The sequence below is a fragment of the Podarcis melisellensis genome (assembly GCF_964234715.1).
Source record: "Podarcis melisellensis genome assembly, chromosome: 14".
In the NCBI taxonomy this organism is placed as follows: Eukaryota; Metazoa; Chordata; class Lepidosauria; order Squamata; family Lacertidae; genus Podarcis; species Podarcis melisellensis.
In genome coordinates this window covers 28,071,828-28,094,475 of record NC_138546.1, presented here as the reverse complement: position 1 = coordinate 28,094,475, position 22,648 = coordinate 28,071,828, and the positions used below count along the sequence as shown (strand labels likewise).

The 22,648-nt window shown below is 40.4% G+C and overlaps 1 protein-coding gene across 2 annotated transcripts in view; it reads right to left on the bottom strand.

Annotated features, from left to right (window-relative positions):
* Positions 1-22,648, bottom strand: part of DENND4A (DENN domain containing 4A) — a 58,041-nt gene that overhangs the window by 31,127 nt on the left and 4,266 nt on the right. The window contains exons 2-10 of one of the 2 annotated variants that reach the window (XM_081888358.1): positions 16,884-17,213; positions 16,091-16,340; positions 13,711-13,780; positions 9,728-9,897; positions 8,692-8,933; positions 7,886-7,952; positions 5,530-5,588; positions 4,589-4,733; positions 2,894-3,069 (exon numbers count right to left, since the gene is read on the bottom strand). In XM_081888358.1, coding sequence (XP_081744484.1) covers positions 2,894-3,069; positions 4,589-4,733; positions 5,530-5,588; positions 7,886-7,952; positions 8,692-8,933; positions 9,728-9,897; positions 13,711-13,780; positions 16,091-16,340; positions 16,884-17,191 — 1,487 coding nt within the window. In that variant the 5' untranslated portion in view covers positions 17,192-17,213. The remainder of the gene's footprint in view (positions 1-2,893; positions 3,070-4,588; positions 4,734-5,529; positions 5,589-7,885; positions 7,953-8,691; positions 8,934-9,727; positions 9,898-13,710; positions 13,781-16,090; positions 16,341-16,883; positions 17,214-22,648) is intronic. The other variant, XM_081888359.1, reaches the window with a different exon arrangement.

Sequence of the window (22,648 nt, the reverse complement as noted above, 5' to 3'; positions counted from 1 at the left end):
TTCGTTTCAGTATTTCCTTGAAGCATGTGAGAGTCCTAAATATCTGATACCCTGACACCTGTATGGCACACTCATAACAGCTTACTAATATTTTGGTTTGGACACGAGTAAAGTTAAACAACCACTCCTGCTCTCCTTTTTACAATTGCAATTGTTCTACAGCAGGCATGTCCAAAGTCTGTCTCGGGGGCCAAATCCGGCGGTCAACAACTTCAATCTTATTCAATCCTTAAAAGAGGTTAACAACTTTGGTTGGCCCTCATGGCCCTTCACTTCATCTAATCTGGCCCTCTTTGAAAAAAGTTTGGACACCACTACAGCATAACGACTAGGCTGTGCCTCAGGCAGGGGCATTGAAGCTTTGGTGGTGAACAGGATGGCTGGCTGTGAATGAGCTGGGTTGCCTTTCTCCTAGCCCCACAATTTGGCCAATCACAGTGGCTGGGAAGAGGGCAGCTCATGTGGGTGGTGAACTGGAGTAGGAACAGCCCTGCTCCTGCCTAATATAGGCGAGAGGAGCCCAAAAAGCAGCTTAGTTTGATGCTTCTCTAAGCAACTGCTGTGGCTATCTAGCTGTACCTGGTTTATAGTAATGCTCTGCCTGGTCTCATTAGGGTTTCTTGCAATACAGCTACATAAATTTTGCCATGAACTTAAGATGACAGGGCCAGGAAGTAACTGAACTTCCCTCCCAGACTGATCAGGCAGGGGGCAAGAGTTCACTTTTCTCCCAGCAAAGGTTTGCAAGCAGTTGGCTTTTGGCACTGATGGTGGATTAATGTCACAACTGGTGCAGGGATAAGGAAAGGCAGGTTCCCCACAAACCAATCTGGGGAGGCCATAAAAGGAACTAAAGAAACAGCACAAAAACCAATCCACTGCAATTACCAGTTGCCGGCCACATCCCCACACTGTGGGGACTTTGGGCTTGATCCAGGTCATCATCTGCAGTTAACATGAGAACCTAAAAATTTGCTTGCAGGACCAGGAGGTGAGTCCAGGATTCTGTTCTCAGAATGGCCACTCTTTCCCCTCAGGGTTACCCAGCAGTAAGGTGGGTGGAGAAGATGGACTGTCGGCAACAACTGTTTTGTCCATCTCTTCTCTGCTAAATAATGGGAAAGTTGTGGCCTGCTCTATACCCAACTCTTGGTGTGCATTTCAGTGATTCTTCACCCAACAAAAGTTCTCAAGATCCTTTAAGGCAACAGTCAGGGGAGCCAGTGGCCCTTCACATTTTGTTGGACTCCAGCTCCCATAAGCCCCAGTCAACATGGTCAATGGCCAAAGACATTGGGACATTTGGAAGCCCGCTAATTCCTCACCCATACTTTAAGGGAAATCAGTTATATAAGGCTTATGCAGTGGTACCTTGGTTCTCAAATGCCTTGGTACTCAAACAACGTGGAACCATAAACCTGGAAGTAAATGTTCTGGTTTGTGAACATTTTTTGGAAGCCAAATCTGCTCCATTTTGAGTGCCACACTTCTGTTTTGAGTGTTACGCTGAGGTCTGTCTGTTTTTGCTATTTATTTTGCGTTTTTGTTTTCGCAGCTTTTTTGTTTTATTTTTGTGACTGTGTAGAACCCAGTTCAGCTACTGATTGATTGTGTGACTGCCGTACATTGTTTATTGCTTTCATTTTATGGATCAATAGTCTTGTTAGGTAGTAAACTTCATGTTAAATTGCAGTTTTAGGGGTTGTTTTTAAAAGTGTGGAACAGATTAATCCATTTTGCATTACTTTCTATGGGAAAGCATGCTTTAGTTTTGGAACACTTTGCTTTTGGAATGGACTTCCGGAATGGATTAAATTTGAGAACCAAGGTACCCACTGTATATGACATTCACTTTTGACAAATGATGCAGAAATGCTCGCTTAATTCCATGTTCTTGATTAAAGATGGCACAAGGTCCCCCTTCCCAAGTCATCAGTGAGATTACCAAGATTAACCATGTTTATATACTCCAAGAGAATTGCAAGTTGAGAGCATTTAAATTAGTAACAACACTGGAACTTGCCCATGAAATCTGTTTCCTTTATTTTACAAACACATTTCCTCTGTACTCTTCCCCGCTAAGGAAGACTGCAAAGTCTAGACCACCAAGAACTGCAGAAAACTAATCTCAGTTCTGCTTTCAGACTGTGTGGTCTTTAAGAAGCACCCTTTGTTCACATGAGCTTTAAGTATTGTTTTTAGGAAAGCTAACTGCTTTCCACAGTACTATGAGGATTACTGAGACTATTTGCAAATTACTTAGAATGTGTTTCATGTAATGGCAAAGGCAAAGTGCTGAGGTACCCAATTTGTCTGTGCAATCTACTAATGCATGATTTCTACAGCAAGGAAGTGTGAGAAGAAAAACTTAGGGTGACAAGGTTAGTCTGCACTTGCAGGTTTATTCTTTCATAACTGTAGCACCATTGTAGCTGGTATAGTGGAAAAACAGGTGAATCAACAGCTGGAATGTGTGGAGCTCAATACATGGCTTTATACTTCCAGCCTCAGTCCCAATATGAAGGGACGGAAGGGACTGTTGGTTTACATTACTGGGCTATTGTAAGGGTCCCTGAGATAAAATACATGTAGACACTAGAAATGCACTATATACATGCTAGGTAACCGTAACCATTAAGTGTGACTTGTATGCCTCAATGAGCCATCATAAATTTAATGCCATAGATCATCACCTCTGACACAATGATTTTCAGAGGAATCAGATCACAAGTTCAGCTGCAAGTCATCCGGTGCTGTGTAATCAAGTGATGCAAATGTGAATGGACTTGCAGTTTCTGGTAAGCAGAACTAGATGAGGTAGGAAACAAGAATTCACCACTGTGCCTTCTGCTGAACTATTACAAAATCATACAGAAAAGTTCTCAATGCTTACTGTGAAATGGTGTTTGTATCTAGGTCAACGCAGCTAACATCTGGTGGAGGGTCATAGAGATCAAAGTATCTTGAGTCAATTCCTACTATGAATGGACACGGCGCACTCAAAACATCTGCCAGGGCTAGAGGGCAGAGAGGAATGTACGGGCAGGGCCAGTGGAAAGGAAATATCATCTTTAAAAAAGAGAAAAGAATGTATGCATTGTATATAAGCAAACAGATGTGCTTCAAGTTAAGACAACAACCACAGACCATTTTCCCCATATGAAGCACTTTCACCATGAACATTCCCTGCAGATTTCAATTAATGTCAGTGCAATGTTGTAGGGAAAATGCAGCAACTCCTGTACTTTAAAATGCTCACTACTAGGAGACAGACAAAGGGACAATCCTCCAAGCAGTGATGCTGGGGCACATTGGGATGGGTAGGGCGGAAAGCAGGGAGCCCAAACAGTAGGTGGAGCCCAGAGCCAATGATAGGCAGCCAACTAACCCTCATGCCATCCCCAACCTCTTCACTGATGAGTTGTACAAAGGCAACACTGAGACTAAGTAGGAGGAATGCTGATAGTCGGTGCCACCCTCTTACTTACTTTCATATGCATAAGAAGGGGAGAGGGGTAATAATAAATAATAGTATTTTTTATTTATACCCCGCCCTTCCTGGTTCAGAAAACTGGGCTCAGGGCGGCTAACAACAAATTTAAAACACTTAATTGTAGAAGCAGCATAAAATACAGTATAAAAACATGAATAACAATAAAATTCAAAGTTCAGAAATCAATTTGGGGGAAATCCATCTAATAAGCATTAGATAGTCACCAGGGCTAGCTGGCTTGCCCTGGGTACATGAATAGAGGAAGCGGTCTTATACTGAATCAGACCAATGAGTCTACCCAGCTCTGCACTGTCTAAATTGACAGGCAGCAGCTCCCCAGGGCCCTTCCCCCACTGTAGTATATAACATTTACAGATGTGACACAAATCACTGCACAGTGAGGTTAGAAGGGCAGTGCCTCATTCGCCCTAATGGACCACTGCCTTCAGGGAGCTTTCCTGTGCAAGCCCTGTTGAAATGAATGGGAGAGGACTCTGATTTACTTCAATGGAACTTGTACAGTATAACTTCCTGAAGGACTGTGCCCAAGGATTGTTACAACAATCTAAAACTGGGTGAGAAGCAAGCAACGGGACACAGAGGTGAAGATGGCAAACACTCGCAGCAGCCCATCTGCATAAACATCATTGGAAGGTTAAAAAAAAAAGAACCCACCACCACCACGACAAAAAGCTAAATATTTAACATATGACCCCCAGCACGGAGCAGAGGCCAGGACCCAAAGGATGACAAAGCCTTATGCATGGGGCTTGTGCTAGCTCAGAGGAATTTTTGACTTTATTTCTTTGAACAATTGACCTTCATGCTGTGTGATAAACAGCGTTTGAAACACCCCCTCGGTTTGACATGCAGCTGGTGTTCAAGCAAAAACAGTCTAAAGCCCCTGGGTCCACAGAACCATTTTTATGCAGCTGTGGATCCTGGTCATTGTGTCAAAGATAAAAGATAAATACTAGTCCATTTTACACTTGAGGAAATAGGGAATGTTACTAATAAATACTGGGGAGAGTATTAAGTTCCTAAGACCAGGACACCCTACAGCCATTTAATTGGATAAAAACGAATGCTACTTACAGAGACAAGTGCTTCTGTTACACTGGTAAGGACTGATGGTCGCAAAGAATGGATAAGGATTTTATGCTCTGTCACCGCAAATACAAGCAGAGTTACTGCATTCTCTGGTCCAAGGTTCTGCAGAAGAGCAGAAAACTTTCCACCACTATCAGACAAAGAAGACAATAAAATTGACTGATAAATACTATTTATTGATTACAATGCTACCCTTCCTCCTAGGTGCTACTTCGTCTTTACAACAACACGATACGCCAGCACCATTTTACTAGCTCAAGGTCCGCCACTATTCAGCCCTGCAGCTCAGAAAGGATTTGAATCCAAGACCCTGTGGTTTAAGTCCAACAGCCTAACGTAAGGGCAGTCAACATGGTGCCTATCCAAAGTCTGAGGATTACAGCTCCCACCCCCCTGTCCTCTAACCATGCTGGATGGGGCTGATGGGAGCTGTAGTTCAAAACATCAAGAAAGGTGGTTAAAAAGAGTTACTTTGGCCCTAATCACAAAACCACAGTGGCTATTAAATAACTATTGCAAGTAACGTAAGAATAACACAGAGCTGAAAATACTGTACAGAAAAGCAGCAGTTTGGGATTTGGCACTGCCACAAGTCTTCCTTTCTTCTCTATTTAACTAAATACATGCATTGTAGTACAGTACACAACAGGAGAAAGTTATTGTGATGAACTGAAGGGCAGCAGAAACAAGACGGGACAAGCTGTTTATAGTTCCTAGTGAATTATTCTAACTAAATTTTGGGGGGGGGAAATTCAAGAAGTTTCAGTGTTTTTCAGCAAAATGTTAAAGAAACAAGGGAAGAAACTCATTTCTATTACTGCAAATATTTCTATCTTCTTCTTGTCTCACCATCAGTAATTTTTCAATCAACCCCTCTTCCCATCCTTCAGATAATGCATTACTTTTTAAATGTTATTTTTACTTGCCTCAGTGGTAGAGGTGATGATATGGGCTGACTAAGAATCAGACTGTCATGAGGCGACAGCTATAAAAACATAACATAAAAGTAGATTTTTATATTTACATGATATTTTAGACATCAGATAATACATTACTAAAGAAAAGTTTAAGAAAAAAAGCAATTTCAGATCACTGTCTGGTATTGGAGTTCTAAACCATACATGAAAAATGTAACAGTATTCACAGGAAATAGGCATTACTTCATAGAAGGAAGCCCTACTATTTATTTCATTTAGACAAAAATTAAAGACTTCACCATATATTTGGAAAACACTGTTGACAGGTCTAACAGTCTTAACTACTATTTTAGTTAACATCAATTACTCTTGCAGAACTAATACTGTTGTCCATCCATAGCAAGCTGGTTTTAAAGTATGCATACCCTTAATGTTAATATTTTTAAAGAAAGCTTCAATTGAAAAAGAGGTTATGGCTCAACTTCAAAGTCTCAAGCAGTTTAACCTAGCACTGGTCTGTTTACTTGCAAGCTAGCTAAATTATTTAATATAGGTATCATCTTCCCAAAGATTTCTTCAAAAACACGCCTGAGGAAGCCCACAAAAGCATCAGAATTATAATACAGAAAAACTTCTCCTTTTAAGAGAAGGGTTAAGAGTTCACATATACACTCATGCACTGAGTGGCAAACAAATAGCAAATTAACTTTCAGGCTCTGTAACCAATAAATGCATTCTATAGCCTTACATATTGTGCTCGCTTGCAAGTTTGCTTCTGTGTAAATCCACTTTCTCTTGTCAGGTATAAAATAGCATAGAATCAAGCAGCAGCTTTAGTTGTTGGTGGTGGGGTTTTAATGGAGGAAATACTCAGTGGAGAAGATTTACCTTCTTCCCACAATGCTGCAGTTTTTAACTGTTCCAACCCTGGCTGGTATGAACACTTTGGAAAACTGCAGACCACACCAACCTCCTACATTGCATCAAGTATGGCCTACTGAAACCTCTTAAATTTTGGAGCACACAACAGATTTTTTAAAAAATTATGAATATCATTGTTTACTGAGTATTCCAAAACATACATACAAATACAACAAGGGTAGATCTCTTAAACCAACAACAAAAATAAATAAACATACAACTTGGCACATGTCCAACAAAATTCAATCTATATAGAAACCTCACATTTGTTCCACCTGATCCCAAATGAAATACCAGGATCAAGACCAAAGATACTGTGGTGGCAGATCTGTATAATCGATTTTAATGAATCCAGTAAGGGCAGACCCCTGCAATAGCCTTGAACCCTTGACATGATTAAGCTGGCAAAGGAATATGTAACTTTTGAGCGGGGAAGAAAAATGACTGCCAAACAATATGCATTCAAAGCATATTGTTGCAAAAGCTCTGCAACTCTTTGCTGTTGCTGCCTCCCCACCAATTGTCCAGAGGATACCCTCTCACCAGGTAGATTCACCATGTCAAATTTCATGCCAAAAGGACAAAATTGTACTGTATTGATTTAATGACAAATAGAATGTTCATGCTTTATAATGGTAAAACACTGTAAAAGTCTGCTTCCTTAAATATACAGCTGCTCTTGTGGCTATAAATCACGGCTTGGCACTTTGAAAAAGATCTCTACACATGAAAATACAACACTGTGTCCCTTAACCAGGATTTTGACTGGCACCAAAGAAAAGGATGCAGGGCCTTCTCTAGATCTTAACACACAAGAAACAGCCCTCAGAAGTTTAGGATATTTGGTACAGAAAGGGCAGTACCATCACAGTTGCACGCAGGTGGGTGCTTGAGTTTAGAATTTTCTCAACTTATTATTATTTAAATTTATACTCTGCCTTTCTGCACAAGAAATCTAGGGTGGCTAGCAATCATAATATGTGAATGTGCAATATTATCAACAATAAGAATTATATACAAATACAAAAAAGCAAATATCAAAATACATATATATGGGTCACACATATCTCTTAAACATTAAAGGCTGCAACAACCAACAATGAATTGCATATATGAATGAGCCATCACAGATCAAACACCAAAAATGGAGCTTTCATCTCAGAGAATCAGAGAATTGTAGAGTTGGAAGGAAACCTAAGGGTCATCTAGTCCAACTCCCTGCAGTGCAGGAATCCTGCCCACAGCCATCCCTGGATGAGCTTGAACAACCAACCTTAACAGCAAGACACGCTGACCCATTGTGTCACTGGCACATTGCTTTTCAACTGAATGAGTTTACACAGTCACCTACAAAACCTTCATGTAATCTAGTGATGCATATATGTGCATGAACCAGCTGAAACTAGAACAACATGTGGACAGTAAAGGGCAAATTTACACTTGCCTGGACTAAAATTCTTGGCCTCTGAGGGGATGGAAAAGGAACTTTGTGCATAAAGTGGGAAATATGCCTGTGAAAGAAGAAATAATTATTTCAGCTTAATAAATTTAATCCGTTTACGGAATACAGGATGCCAGTGTACATCCAGCATACAAAAAGCATGAAAACATTTTTAGCAGATAGGCTCTATTCAATTGTGTTTGTTTAAATCTGTGCAGAGTTAGAGTTTTCCATAATGACCTGTGTGTTCCACGGAGGCACAAAGAGTAGGGGCAAGCTATGGGGAACAATTTAGCAACCTGCTGGGAACAGAAGTAGCTCTGCTAGCTTTCCAGCAGGTGGGTCACTACTGATTAGCAGGAGAGAAGAGGTGGCAGAGAGGTTGGTGGGGTGCAACGCACCACTAGGCAGCTCCAGATTGGATCTGCTGGTGCACTTGCACTGCACTGACCTTACCACTGCCTTGCTCACCCCCTTCCCAGTAAGCAACAATGACCCACCTGCTGAGAAACAAGCATAGTGACTCCGCCCCACTCAGGAAGTTTCTTGTTGGGAGTACTGTATCTCCTTATTCCAAGTTTGTTCCTGTATCATCAAACCATGATTTGGCATTATATCTAAATCAATCCATAGTTAAGATTACTTAAAACAGGTTTGGTGCAAGGTCTGACTCAAGCTAGCAATGAGCCCAGCTGGCTACTGGCTAGGCAGAATGCACTCTCAGCTGTGACCAGTGGCCACTCTCAATTAATAAAATTGTTCTACAATAGCACTGATGTGAAATGGACAAAATATCCTACAGAACTTACTTCTCAATGGGCAGGACATGTGGACCAGAGATGGAATAACGATATAGAAAAGTAAGAAATTTCTTGAAAGCATCGAAGAATGGCCAGTGAGAAAGAAGGCAGATGCATTTATTCGTCTGGACTGTTTTGGAGCTAGCAGACTTCCCATCAGGAGTAGCCACTAAACCCAACTGAGATTTCTGCTTTTCTGTGAGATTCTCTTCAGAATAGGTTTCATAGAACTGTATCGCAGCACCATAGACCTGCAAACAACAAAATATGTGATTTAATGAACATGCTTGTTCTCCATGCGTTTGCTTCAGACCAAAGGCAAAGGACTCCAGAATATGTACATTTATCAAATAGCTTTACTTTAATGTACTGCACTTCTGGAAATATTATGAAAACAATTTAAGCAACTCAGAGAACTAAAAATGTAAGTAAAGGTGCAATAAAAAGTTGTTTTGTGCATGCATGCAGCACTATAAGCAGTTTAAGGTTAATGAACAACTTCTTAAAATGTATGTCTCAATAGCTGGGTCGCAATGTGTTCCTGGGCAGGTGGCATGATGAGGGGCATTAATGCCACATCAGATATGGCACTTAAGGTCTAGTGCCCATTATAATTTCTCCCAATGCCTCCAAAGTATTTTGCTGAGAGGCATTATGGGAGATGTAAATCTTGTCTCCATCCACCCAACACAGCAGTGTTGCCAGGTAAGCCCATCCTGTTCTACCAAGAGAGGAGGGGGCCTCCCAAGGTCTCTTTGCCTGGGGCTCCTCTGTTCTGGAGCTGACCCTGCTCTGTTAGATCCCTAACTCCCCATCACAGGACTACAGCTTCCAGTGCTCCTCATGGAGAAGGAATAATGATCAAATCAGTTTAAGTCTAGCATTAATCACCATGTGAAGTCATTGCAGGAAGAATTTTCAAGCTTTCAAACATTTTCTGATTAATTCCTCAGACTCAGAAAAATGAAAGAACAACAGCAACAAAATAAAATAAAAGAACAAGCTGTACTTGGAAAATTATACTTGCTGACAAACTTATCCTTACCTTTTCAGCTGAAGCTCCAGTTAGTACAAATGTAGAAAACACTGGGAGGGGATACTTGCTATTAGACGGCCAACATTCAATTGTTGCCCCCATTGGGAGGCAAAAAAGAGGTACTGATTCCGGTAAGGGAAATGAATCGTAGTCGTCTTCTGGATATCTGCATATTAGACCTGGAGAAACAATTTTTTATATTACTGATAGACCTGAACTCCACTAAGCATACTAGAAAAACCATTCCTTATGTAACACACCGAACTATTAAGAAGCATGCTAAGAGTTTATTTTCCCAACTTCTATGCTTCCCTACACAACAAATGCAATCCTTTGCATGCCTACTCACAAACAAGTCTGAATTAAACAGGTCTTACTTCCAGCTAAGGGCACAATCCTACACACATCTACTTGGGAATAAGACCATTTAATTCTATGGTATTTACTTCCAAGTCACATGAGATCCAGTTTAACCATACTCCTGAAAAATTATGAAGGCCAACACCACAAAATTAAAGAAAAACTACACGTATCAGTCTAAAACGGAATTAAGCTCTCAATTGAACATTAGCACCATATTGAGCATTCCAAAAATATACAAAAAATTATTAAAAACCCTTCATCTTTTAAATCAAGCAACACAGCAGAAATTTAAATTGCCCCAATTAGAGCAAATAAGGAAAATTCAAAGCTCAAGATTGTCAAACTGCCATCTATCAAGATTCAAAGCTCAAGATTCAAAGCTCTTATATTGTCAAACTGCCATCTATCCACTGTTGATATCTTTCAATAAAAAATTTTGCTTGAGGTAATTTCAATATACCTCATTTATTTCTGACCTTGTTGACAAATTAAGGAATATCGTCCTTAGCCATCATCAAATGATCCAGTGAGAATGTAAAATAAACACTTTATTCAGGAAAGCTTTGGGCTGTGGAGTGCAACCCAGTTTTTAATGATGTTGCTTGATTTGTATTTGGAATTTTTTTGTGTCTTTTAGGACTACAGTTTCACTGTTTCTTGTTTTGACATGTATAATTTCTGCATCATCACCATCTCTTCTAATGCCAAACTTGGGTGGTCCAATGCCTATCCATTTGAAAGGAAAACAGGGCTGCTAGCTAGCTAGCTAGCTAGCTAAATAAATAAATTAGCTTCTTCATGCTCCCAGGAATATTAGTTTATAAAAGAAAAATACTTTAAAAACAGCAACAAACAGCTGGATGGGAGCCAACACACAGTGGCTTCCAAGACTTATAAAACGTAGAGGATAGTTGAGACACAGAAGGTTGCAAGTCTGTTAGGTGGGTGGGGAGGGAAAGGAATATAAATAGAGGGAATTTGCCAAATAGCTTATAGCATAGGTAAGCAAACTAAGGCCCGGGAGCCAGATCCAGCCCAACTGCCTTCTAAATCTGGCCCGCGGACAGTCCAGGAATCAGCATATTTTTACATGAGTAGAATGTGTGTTTTTATTTAAAATGCATCTCTCAGTTATTTGTGGGGCATAGGAATTTGTTCATTTCCCCCCCCCCAAAAAAAATATAGTTCGCCCCCCCCCACAAAGTGGACCGGCCCCCTGCTGAAAAAAGTTTACTGACCCCTGGCTTATAGTATCCTTGGCTTGGAGTAAAGGGGGTGAGGTGGCAGGTGTGTATCACAAGGTTACAAGGAGGCAGGAAAGAACGGAAACATTTTCTTTTGGTATATTAGCATTAATACTCTCATGTTTGGGGCTGGCTGGCAGTCCTAAGACTATATCCTTTAGCACTACATAACACAATAGGAGAAGCAGGGTTGACCCAATAGGTTTTGCTGCCTGAGGCAAGAAACACAACGATGCCCTTTCCCCCATTCTATGTAGCAACCAGGCCAGCAGCTGAATATTACTTCAAACACAAAGCATCCTCCACCACATCTGAGGCCAGCAGGCTAGCTTAGGGAGCATGGGGCTGGGTGTGGGGTGTCCAAAGCTCAATCCTCCAACATGTTGCCACATTCCCTGCCCCTACCAACATCTGCCACCTGAGGTGGCTGTTGAATTCTGCCCTATGAACAAACACAAACCCCTGTGTTGCAGCTACACTATCCAGTGATCACTGATCCACTAACATAATTCCCCACTAGTATGAATATTTCATTATTCGCTGATGAAGACTTTATTCTGAAACAGTTGAACTATTCTTGATATACTGTCCTTTTGAGACTTCAGAGAGACGTCTTCCTTTGAGACTTTTGTGAAATGGCTTCCTTTGAGAGACAGCTTCCTCTCTATTGATTGATTGATTTGTTTGATTCTTTGTTTGACTCTGATGCATATAACAACTTGTAGTTACTTGTATATTTTGTGAGATGTGTTGTATGATATATACATCATTTTGAAGTGGCTTATTCGTATATTTTGAACTCTGTCCTATGGCAGGGCCAGCCACAAGGAGACATTTTCAAATGGGAAGAAATTAAAAGGTGTCCTTTCTCCCTTTCTGCTCCTGAATTCTTCCTTCTAGCTGTCTGCAAGCCCTGAAGGGATCATTGAGGATCCTTTTCCAGAATGCCAAAAGTCCTGAATAGGAACACTCCTTTTAGGGTTGAGGACTGTTGCAAGTCCCCACTTGCTCCTACTAATACTGAACTCGGGTTCCTACAAGTTTGGCCTCTCAGAAAGAAATCTGGAGCCTCTGCATACTAGGTGGACTCTGCAGACATGCAGAAGAATATGAGTTGGTAAGTTAACAAATAAGAAAATTAAAAACAAAAACAAAACAAAAACATGGTCTGAGAAGGACTTGTGCCATGGGAAACACAGTGACAACCCCTGTTCTATCTGCTGAACCACATCGGTCCTATTACAGACAGCATTGCCACTTGAACTGGTTTCACAGCTCCTCCAGTCAATGCAATCCAATTTCCCAGCAATTAAATAAAAATAACTCAACATTTCATTCTGCTTATTCAATAGAAGGCATACTGGATAAAAGCCTCCTAAGCAATGCTGCGTTCCTTTTAACTGGGCTTGCCCAGGCAAGCTCCAGAGAGAGGATGAGCCTCTGTACTTGGCAGATATACCTGTGTGCTTCCAAAATATCCCAATTAAAGCGGCTCAGGGTTGTGCATTCCCCCTCATTTTGTTTTACAAAAGCATAGCAACGAAAGACCACCCATTATGCCGTATCAAAAACCATTACTGGACCTCCCATTAATTCCAAAAGTGGTTTGCTACGCAGAGAAGTGGGGGAAGAGAAAGCTTTTCATGAAAAGTAACCGCAAGTCAAATTCCCCAATGAGGGAAGAAGAATGTGGGCAGCATGGAATATGAAGGCCCGTGTATAGCTTACCACTTCGTTTTGGCCTTGAAAATTGGACCTCCCTCCTCTGCCTTTTACTTCTGCTCCCTTTCCCTTCGCTTTGTTTGCATCTCATCTGTTTAGTTTGTAAGCTTGGTGACAGGTCCTGTCTCTCATTTTTTAAAAATGTCATTAATATGAGCTACTTTAGAAGTCAAGAATGGTCCAGAAAATGGAATAAAAATATAATAAATAAGCAACCTCCAAAGTCGCTCCAGGCCCACAGAACCAAGTCTTTATCCTGTCTGTCATAAATGAGAATGTGTACACACCACACATTTAAAGCATGTCTCCTTCCTCACACTCCACAATACACACACCCTAAATCCTAGGAACTGTAGTTTGTTAAGGGTGATGGAAATTGTAGGTCTGTTTCAGGTAAACTACAATTCCAAGGATTCTTTCTGTGTGTGTGTGTGTGTGTGTGTGTGTGTGCGCGTGCGCTTTAAATGCATAGTGAGTAGGCTGCCTGCCTCTCTAACTGATATAACATTCTTGGTCTTCATGATATTACAGAATTTTCCCACGTCAGTGCAAATCCAGTCTAAGCTTACATAAAAGAATTAATCCATAAATAAAATTGGTCTACTATATGTAGCCAATAAGCATTACTGTATTATAAATAAATAAAACCTACAGATGACTTACCAGCTTTGTATGATATGGTGTTTGTTTTTGCCACAGACTTCTTATAGCACAAGTACACTGCTGAGCCCCACTGCAAGAGAAGTGCAGAAGAGGGTGAATTAGTTGACTAGGCAATGTAGAAAGACAAGAGTACAATGCCACAAGTGGGAAGGATAAACAAGCCTGATCAGACAACTTGTAAAAGGTCAAATTATACTCCTTTAAAATCAATTCAATGATTGTAATGAATAATGGAAGCACTCTTGTGTGTCAGATTAAAGAACCCAACTTAAGGTAAAAAAAACACAAACTATTTTCCTGGGCAAGCCCTTTCACTTGATTCATGCTGATGTTTAAGTATTCTATAACCATGCTTGAGTCTCTTAACCTGTAATTTTTCACTCTATGACTCATTTTTAGCACAAAATCTCATACAATTTCATAATTTTTGAACAGTACCAACTTTTCTCTGCTGCTGGCAATGTGTCAGGTAAATAGAAATTTATAGTATTCTGATAAATTTTGTCACCCTTGGTAAACCCAAAGGAAGACAAGAATAAAAAAGAGGTGGCTACCAACAAATGTCTGCAGCACACTTTTGGAATGTAAAATGAGTACTTTCATGCACTACATAAGCCATAATGGGTACTACAAATGAAATACACTTGATTTTGTAGCTTGCTCAGGTTTTGTATATGTTTTGGAGTAGCTCAGACAGCATTCATACCAGAGAAATGAGAAGCAAATGTTCATTCCCACTGATTTCAGTAGCATTTTGATAACTTCAGTTTATATAAAAAAAACTTGCGCAGCTCCTACTTATTGCAAAACAAATGATTATGTGCCATAAGTGAAAATCATGAAAGATGTAAAAGCCCTATTCCAGAGGCTTGCTCAGAAAACAGCATACATTCCTACTTCAAATACCCATGAATTCTGGAATGTGTTTTAACTGAGTCCATAATTTGAAGCATTTTAAGAACTGTCTTCTAAGCTACCCTGTGTATATCATAGTTCCTCCTACCCCTCCAACACACACATGATTCTCTGCCTTTTCTTTTATCCTAGAAAGTGGCATAACGACAATTTATCATTGAAAAATAGCACTATGGCCCAGCGAGATAAATAAGAATTTTCAGTTTAAATACACATGAGAAGGGCTTGCAAAAAAATAAATAAAAGGGGCTTTTAAAAAATCAAATCACTTGACAATGATTTGATCACATAAAAGCAAAAATGATGGAAAACAGCAGTGCATTAACCACAGGCTTTCATGCCACAGTGCACCTGAATCATACTGTTTCTATTGAACAAATGCTATCACCAGAAATTCATTCAATTTAACTTGCATTTAAAATATTCTACTGAAAACCAAGTAATGGTATCTTATATACTTTTTGTGCAATTGACTATTCATATGGAAGGCCTGCAAGAAGTGCTTTCCCAGTGTTCTGTGTAACTAACAGGTATCAGAAGATGGTGGAGTAGATTGGATTCGTTAACATTGTGACAGCAAAGAGGACTTGAGGGGACTTTTTAAGAGTATGCCAACAATTATTACTTTGATAATGAGTAGCAGGAAGGCTTAAAGAAAGAGAACTCATGTTGATGTGACAAAAATAATCTATTCGATATATTATTCAACAACAACTGAGCCTCCATATTCATAGGCAGCCTACGTCTCATTATCAGATGCTGGGAGTAAAGAAGAGGGGGAAACTATTTTGCTACTGAGCTTCCAGAAGTATATGGTTGGCGGAGGTGAATTAACTAGGGGCTCAGCTACACAGCTGCAAATAAAACTTTAAATGTGTTGTAAAGTGCAATATACAAATGTGACAGTAGATAGCGACAGTGAGCTATGCAAAATTCAATGTATTTTTCTAAACACTTTTTTAAAAAGCATTTTCACAGTGTTTTTTATATGCATGTAGATTCCACCTAGGTATGTCTTAGTCTATCCAGCAAAGCAATTCTTACTTCTTCTTTTTAAGTACTTGCCTTAGGACTGCACAGATAACTTCATAAAAAGCTGCTTGCAGCATTTAATTTATACCATTGTCCATAGGGCAAAGAGCAGATAACACTGCAACACAGCAGAGAACCCTTCAAGGGATTACGGATTGCTCATGAGAAGTTGACATTGTTGAGACATGAAGAAGAAACTGGCACAGATCCTCTGGAATCTTACAGGAGAGTAGGATTAATTAGAAATATATATGTCTACTCCAACCTGGGGTTTTTTAATGCCAACTGGTAACTGAATGTTATGCTTTGTAAACCACTTAAAAGCCTATTTTGTCCTTAAGAGGTATATAAATTAAATAATAACAACAACTATATTGTAAGCATTATAAATCCATTAAACAGTATTTTCTACAAATCCAGAAGTCCACCTTACCATACTGCTGTTCAGATTCTTGTCAACCTTGCAGAAGGTGTGTGGTGGGGTTTCTCCCTTACTTGGTATAATTATGCAGATGTCTGTGACAGCCAAGGTATTTTGAGTCATGTTCTCCAAGGCTCTTCGGAATGTGATGTAGACTTTTTGCGATGAAGCCCCACCACTGATATTTGCAGGGCGGCCATGCGGAGTGGCTTGGATGATTTCACAACCCTGTTTTAATCTCTCTTTCCCATCATATAAAACCCTAGACAGAAGACATACCCAAAAACACAAGGACAGGTTTTTAGAAACAACAGGTAAGGAGTATTGCAGGGAGTAGGAAGGAATCCTGCTAGGCTCTGCCCACAATAGACCACAGTCAGCTATGCTCCATTCATGAAGCAGCAAGGGTTGGGTTGCATGAAGGACATGCTGAGCACAGGTGCAACTGCAGAACCAATCCAAGGCTTCTGTCACTGTGTCTGCACTGAACCGGCAGTGCGCCAAGCTCCTGCTGCCTTGCTCTTTCACTTCCACATCTCGGTAAGTGGCAGTGACACATGGCACTGGGAAGGAAGGTCAGCAATACAGTCCCACCTGCACCCCACCTAAGAGCAGACCCCACTCCAGTTTCTCCCCTGAACTGCCAGCTCTACAATTCTATGATTCTATATCCATCAGGATTGTTGCCTCCAAACAAAACCTAACAGACCAATGTTTTTTAAATAAAAGTTAGCAGCTCTATTCCTTAGTAGTGCAACTTGAATATATATATATATTTAAAGCAACGTTAATAAAGTTTACTCACCCCAAGTCAGTAAGTGGGGGCTTGTTTCTCCCTCTCCTGTAGCATAGATATATTTGTGGTCCCACAAGGCTGCCATTGTTGAGATCTGCTGACAGTCCTGATGGAGTAACATCTATGCATTTGTATCCATGAGGCACTTCCTCCCCCAGAGATTTAATTATCACCGCCACATCTGTGATTGGCTCTTTTGGCTTTGCAAGCTTGTGGCAAGCATCGTTGAAGTGGATTTCCTCCTCTAGTGGTTTTGAAATATCAGTCAATCCAGCCACAACAAAGTAGTCAGCAACACGGGCCCCTCTGTCTTCCATCTTCCATCACAGAACGATCTGGCTAGCAAGGGATGAAAGAAATGTGGGATATGGTAAAACTGAAAGGTCTCTGAAAACCACCAACCTTTAAGAGTACACTGAAAAGCATTACATTTTTCTCTGATGCCATTGCCAAGTTTTCTTCTACGTAAAACAGATTTTCTCTCTCCTTTATAATGAAATAAGCACATGGCTTACATACCCAAGTTCCAGTTTCAATAATGTCGGCACAAATGTGCTAGCTTATGAACAGCTTGTTGAGTTTAATGTACTTGCACAGATGTGAGGCCCACAAGCTCACACACTTGCCACGGTAGTGAGTTATCTTTGTAATAAACTGAATTACTTATCAAAATAAAGGAATGGAATATTTACCAGCACCAACATCTTCGGGAGCACACCTTCTGTATATTAAATGTTACTTCAAATGAAAACCTATCCTCAACAATCACAAGTGTCTTGGGCCAATGAAACAAAACACTCCTAAAGCTACAGGGCATTATATAAGCATCTGCTCTTAACAGCTTAAATGATGCAACAGAGCTTAGTCACTTGCCCAGTGTCCCCCCTTTTTTTTAGAGCAGTGGGTAAAAGCAGAGCGAACAACACAAACGTCTTCCTCATGGAAATATCAGAGTGTATAATGGACAAACACAAAGCATTCTTTAAATGGTAAACAGGCTGTTTTGAAGAACCAAGGGAGAAAGAACTGGGTTAGACTACGAATTACCAGTGCGTGAAGACAGCTTGGAGACAGACTGGAGCTGGAAATAGGCAGTAGATTTTTCAGAGCTGAAAGTAGCACAAGAAAGGCACTATCACTCATGGTACACACCCTTCATCTCACCATCTGATCTGATTAAACAGTTTGCCAGGCTTTTGTGGTACCTCAAAACCCTGCAGCACTGTATGAACAGTGACTAAAATAGAACAAGAAAATACGTGTATACAGGATAGGCTATGATGGCTCTATCAGGGCAGCCTTGATATTTTAATTATACTATTGACATATATTGCGTAACAGTCACTCATCATTTTATCCACTTTGTACTCTAATGGCCTAATAGCTGTTATCCCAGCCATTCAATGATGGCATTGTTATTGTCTGATTGATTTTATTCTGCATTTACTGATAGTTATTACATTGCAGAAGACCTCTTTTTTTTTTAACCTGTTGGCAAGCATACTTGAATCAATAAATTATTCAAGCACCAGTATAAACTTCTCTTTCCCCCCTGCTCACTCAGATTCATTCTGTGGGTGCATGCAAAACCCAAGGGTGAAGTTTTTGAAAGCCAACAATAGAAGACAGACGGCCTGACACAAACCCTTAAAAAAGACACTCATCACATTATCAGTTGAGCAATGCCGAAGTCTCTCAGATATCCATCCTGCCTCATCACAGGAAACTTCCTTCCCTTTTTGGACTTCCGAAACGTCACTAACCACAAAGAGCAGCAACTCATTTTAGCTTATTGTAGAATTTAGATCAGGGTTATCTATTCTCTATTATCCTTCTAGTTCAAACCCAGCTGAGAACATGTGTTCTACCATGTAATAATCTAAGAAATCCTAAAGGTTAAAACAGGAAACCACATGCTACTAATAATATGGTCAATTTACCAACAGACAGCTTTTGTTACTTTGATACAGATTCTGTGCAAGCATAAAATAACTGCAGAATTTGTTACTGATAGCAGAACTCAGCAGCAGTTTATATCCAGGCACTGGATATAAACGTATTGACATTATGGCTCTTATTTTTCCTTTGGCTAACAAATTTATCTTAAGAGATCCCTAGCCATGGCACAGAACTACGATTCACAAGGTCCCCTTGGGAGACTGAATGACTTTTTTTAAAGTCTGTAGTACAGTATATAGATGTACTGAAAGGGAAAGTCAACATAGATTCATGGCACACTTTATGGCCACTAAAGGAAAGATCATGTGAATACACAAGAGGAGATACTTTCTGTCAACATAAGAGCACATGCCACATCTATCAGTGTCAATATTATATTGATTAGGTGGAGATAGATAACAGAATACTTGGGCTCTGGACAAAGCAACACAGAGAGACTGGCCTGAAACAGGGCAGATGCGCTTGTACAAAATCTTCCTGCATCTGCTCAGGGATATATTTTTCCTGTTTCCACAGACACACACAAACCCTTAATGCGGGTGTTAGCTTATGTATAAAAAGGGTCAAGAGATTTGTTTTTAATTGAAATGAATCAATACAATTTCAAATGCTTTCCCTCGAAATTTAATTACTCCTCTGAAAAGTAGACTCCCCCTCCCACTCACCATTTTAAGCAGATGCATGGAGGTTGCCCAGTTGTATAAAGCCAACCAGACACTCTGGCAGAACAGAGAAAAGAAAACAGAGATGACTCATCCCCAAGCTGAAAAGTGCAGTCCTCTCCATCCAATCTCTATAAAACAAGCTAATCCTCCTTCTAAATTTTTAATTCTCAAAGATGAGGCAGGCTAGGATATTAGTGAATTGCAGGTTTTGAAAACAGAATTTAATGAGGTCTCCCACTTAAGCTAGTTTCTTACTGACTAAACTTGCAATTATTATAGAGTTTCTGAAAAATTATTGTTTTACCTAATCTTAGCACTTTTACACTTTTAAAGATAAAAATAAATGTTTTTCTTTCCTCTCCTGTGGAATGTTGAAACATCCTACAAGTCCCATTTCTAGCTACAAGACTCAATGTTCCAAAAACTACTTAAGATTGGGTCATTTCAGCCTCCTGCTATGTCATATGATTGTTGCTCAAGAACCACCGATTTCATTTCTGGAAAACTGAAGCAATATGTTTAAATCAAACACTACATCAATGCCCTCTTTTCATAGAATCATGGAATGGTAGAGTTGGAGTCACATTTAGCTGTGCGGACGAACCCTTATTTGCAGATAAGTCCTGTTGAATTTAGGGAGCAAGCCTAAGCTCCCAGACAGGGGGCCCAAATCACAGGACTTCCAAGTTGGAATGGGCCCAAAAAGTAATTTAGCCCAACCCCCTGCAATGCAGAAATCACAGCTTAAATAATCCATGAGTTGGCCATCCAACCTCTGCTTAAAAACCTCCAATGAAGAAGAGTGCACCACCTCCCAAAGTAGTCCATTCCACTGTCAAACAGCTCTTGCCATCAGAAAGTTCTTCCAGTCAGAATGTTCTTGTAATCTGAATCCACTGGTTTGGGTCCTACCCTCTGATGGGCTGTTGGATGTTGCAAACCTGTCCTTCTGCCAGTGAAGAGGCAGGTCTGATGCCAGAGGGCTTGTTATGGTGGCAGCAAAGTCTGCCACTGTTATTCCACCATCATCAGTGCTCAGATGGCAGCATGGTTTGAAAGAGAGTATGTCATGAACTCTGAGGCGGCCTTGGGGTCTTCAGAAAGAATAGCATTCCAACCATATAGTTATTTCCCCCCCCCCCATAAAAACCAATGGGATAAACATTTTTAAGAAAGTAAAACTCTTTTAAAAAGGGGAGGACAGAAGGAATAAAGCTGTTCTGCAGCTTCCATCCAGGCTGCCACAAGCCTAGCAGAACTGAGGGAGTGGTGTTGCCTCCGTCACTGACACTCCCCCCCCCTTCACCCCAAGGACCTTCATAAAATTGTTCTGCCTGTGGGACTCAGAGCAGTTCTACACCATACATTTAAAGCACATCTGATGCACATTTAAATCACATGTTGTTGTTGTTTAGTCATTTAGTCGTGTCCGACTCTTCGTGACCCCATGGACCAGAGCACTAAACAACAACATAACTTCCCTCAAAGAGTAAGGGGAACTGCAGTTTGTTAAGGTCGCAGGGAACGATGGCTCTATAAGGCAAACTACAGCTCCAAATAATCTTTTGAGGAAGTTATGTGTTTTAAATGTGCACTGGATGTGCTTTAAATGTACTGTGTGGATCAAGCATGCATAGGACCCAGCTAGTCCTAGTTCAGGATATTTAGATTTTATAAAGCACAAGAGCCCAGTCTATCAATTTGGGGGGAAACGAGCAAAACAAATGATTTGTGCACAGAAGTGGGACAGGGCAGTCAATCTTCGCTGCCCTTAGTTTTACTTTGACACAAAGATTTTTTGCTCTATTTCCTATAAATAAATCTGACTTGATAAGAAATTACAGTGATCCCAAGAAAACCTCTCATTATATAGGGCTCCAGTCTGCAACTAGCTTTGCCAGAAGGTGACTTATTGACAGTACCATGTAAAAGCCTCAACTGACTCCCCACATTTATAAAACCCTGCAACTACAACCACTGTTCTTTCCATAACACACACACCTCTGCTGGTTTTGAGTTTGTAACTGGGGGCCTAAAATGCCTCCTAAGGGAGCTAGATTTGACTCAAGAGCTGCCAGTTGCTGACACCTACTTTAGAGGGATGATGGAAATAATTCCTATGATTAATGATTATATTTAGCACTACAGTTCTGAATCTTCATGTAAATTAAAAATATAAAGTTATAAATGAGTTATCTGCCCAATACTGAAATCAATTTTCCACCTCTCACTTGGAATAGTATTTGCCAGAGGCTGCAATTCTAACCTCCCTTACCTAAGAGTAAGACCCATGATTGAATTCAACAGGATTTACTTCTGAGTAGACAGGACTGCAGTTAGGTAGTAAGCACTAGGATTGTGCAGATTAGTTCTGCATTCAATCATCTAGAAAGTGAAATATTTAAGTGCAGACTGACAGAGAGTGTAGGGGAAACATGAAACTTACTAAAAAGCAAATTGCACTTTCTTCAAATGTTCAGTTTAAATAGCCACATACAAAAACTCATTTTCCAACTTACACATCAACATGCATCTTGGTTGAGAGTGGGTCAGATACACATTTGTGCATTCTTTAAATAGAACATGAGATTAGCAGAGGCCCAAGGCCACCAACATAATTAACAAGCTGTTAAGTGTTATTAGTATCTAGCCTGCTGACTTTTCTAGTTATTAGAGACAGGACAGCAACAAAAAGTCTCAGCCTCCAGAGCATAAACTGTTGCTATGTTAGTTGAAGTACACTAATCCATCCATTTTTAAGGTCACCTGCTGTATGTAACCAAGAGAAATGCATAACAAAAAAAACACACACACACAAGAGGGTGAGCCAAGATGGACCTGCCATGAAGCAAGGAGAGATCGGCATAAACTGGCACAACCTGAGTGCTGTTAGGGGCAGCAGAGTGAGAGGCGAATGGATCTGTTGCACAGAGCACTATTATAAGAAGCTGCCTTATACAGAGTAGGGCCACTGATCTGTCTAGTTTAGTATTGTCTACACTGACTGGCAGCAGCTCTTCAGGGTTTCAGACAGGAATTTCTCCCAGCCCTACCTGGAGATGCCAGGGCTTGAACCTGGGACCTTCTGCATGGGTCTATGTGCGACTGACAGGTCGATCCCCAGAAGTTCGCTGTTGCTCACGGGACCCC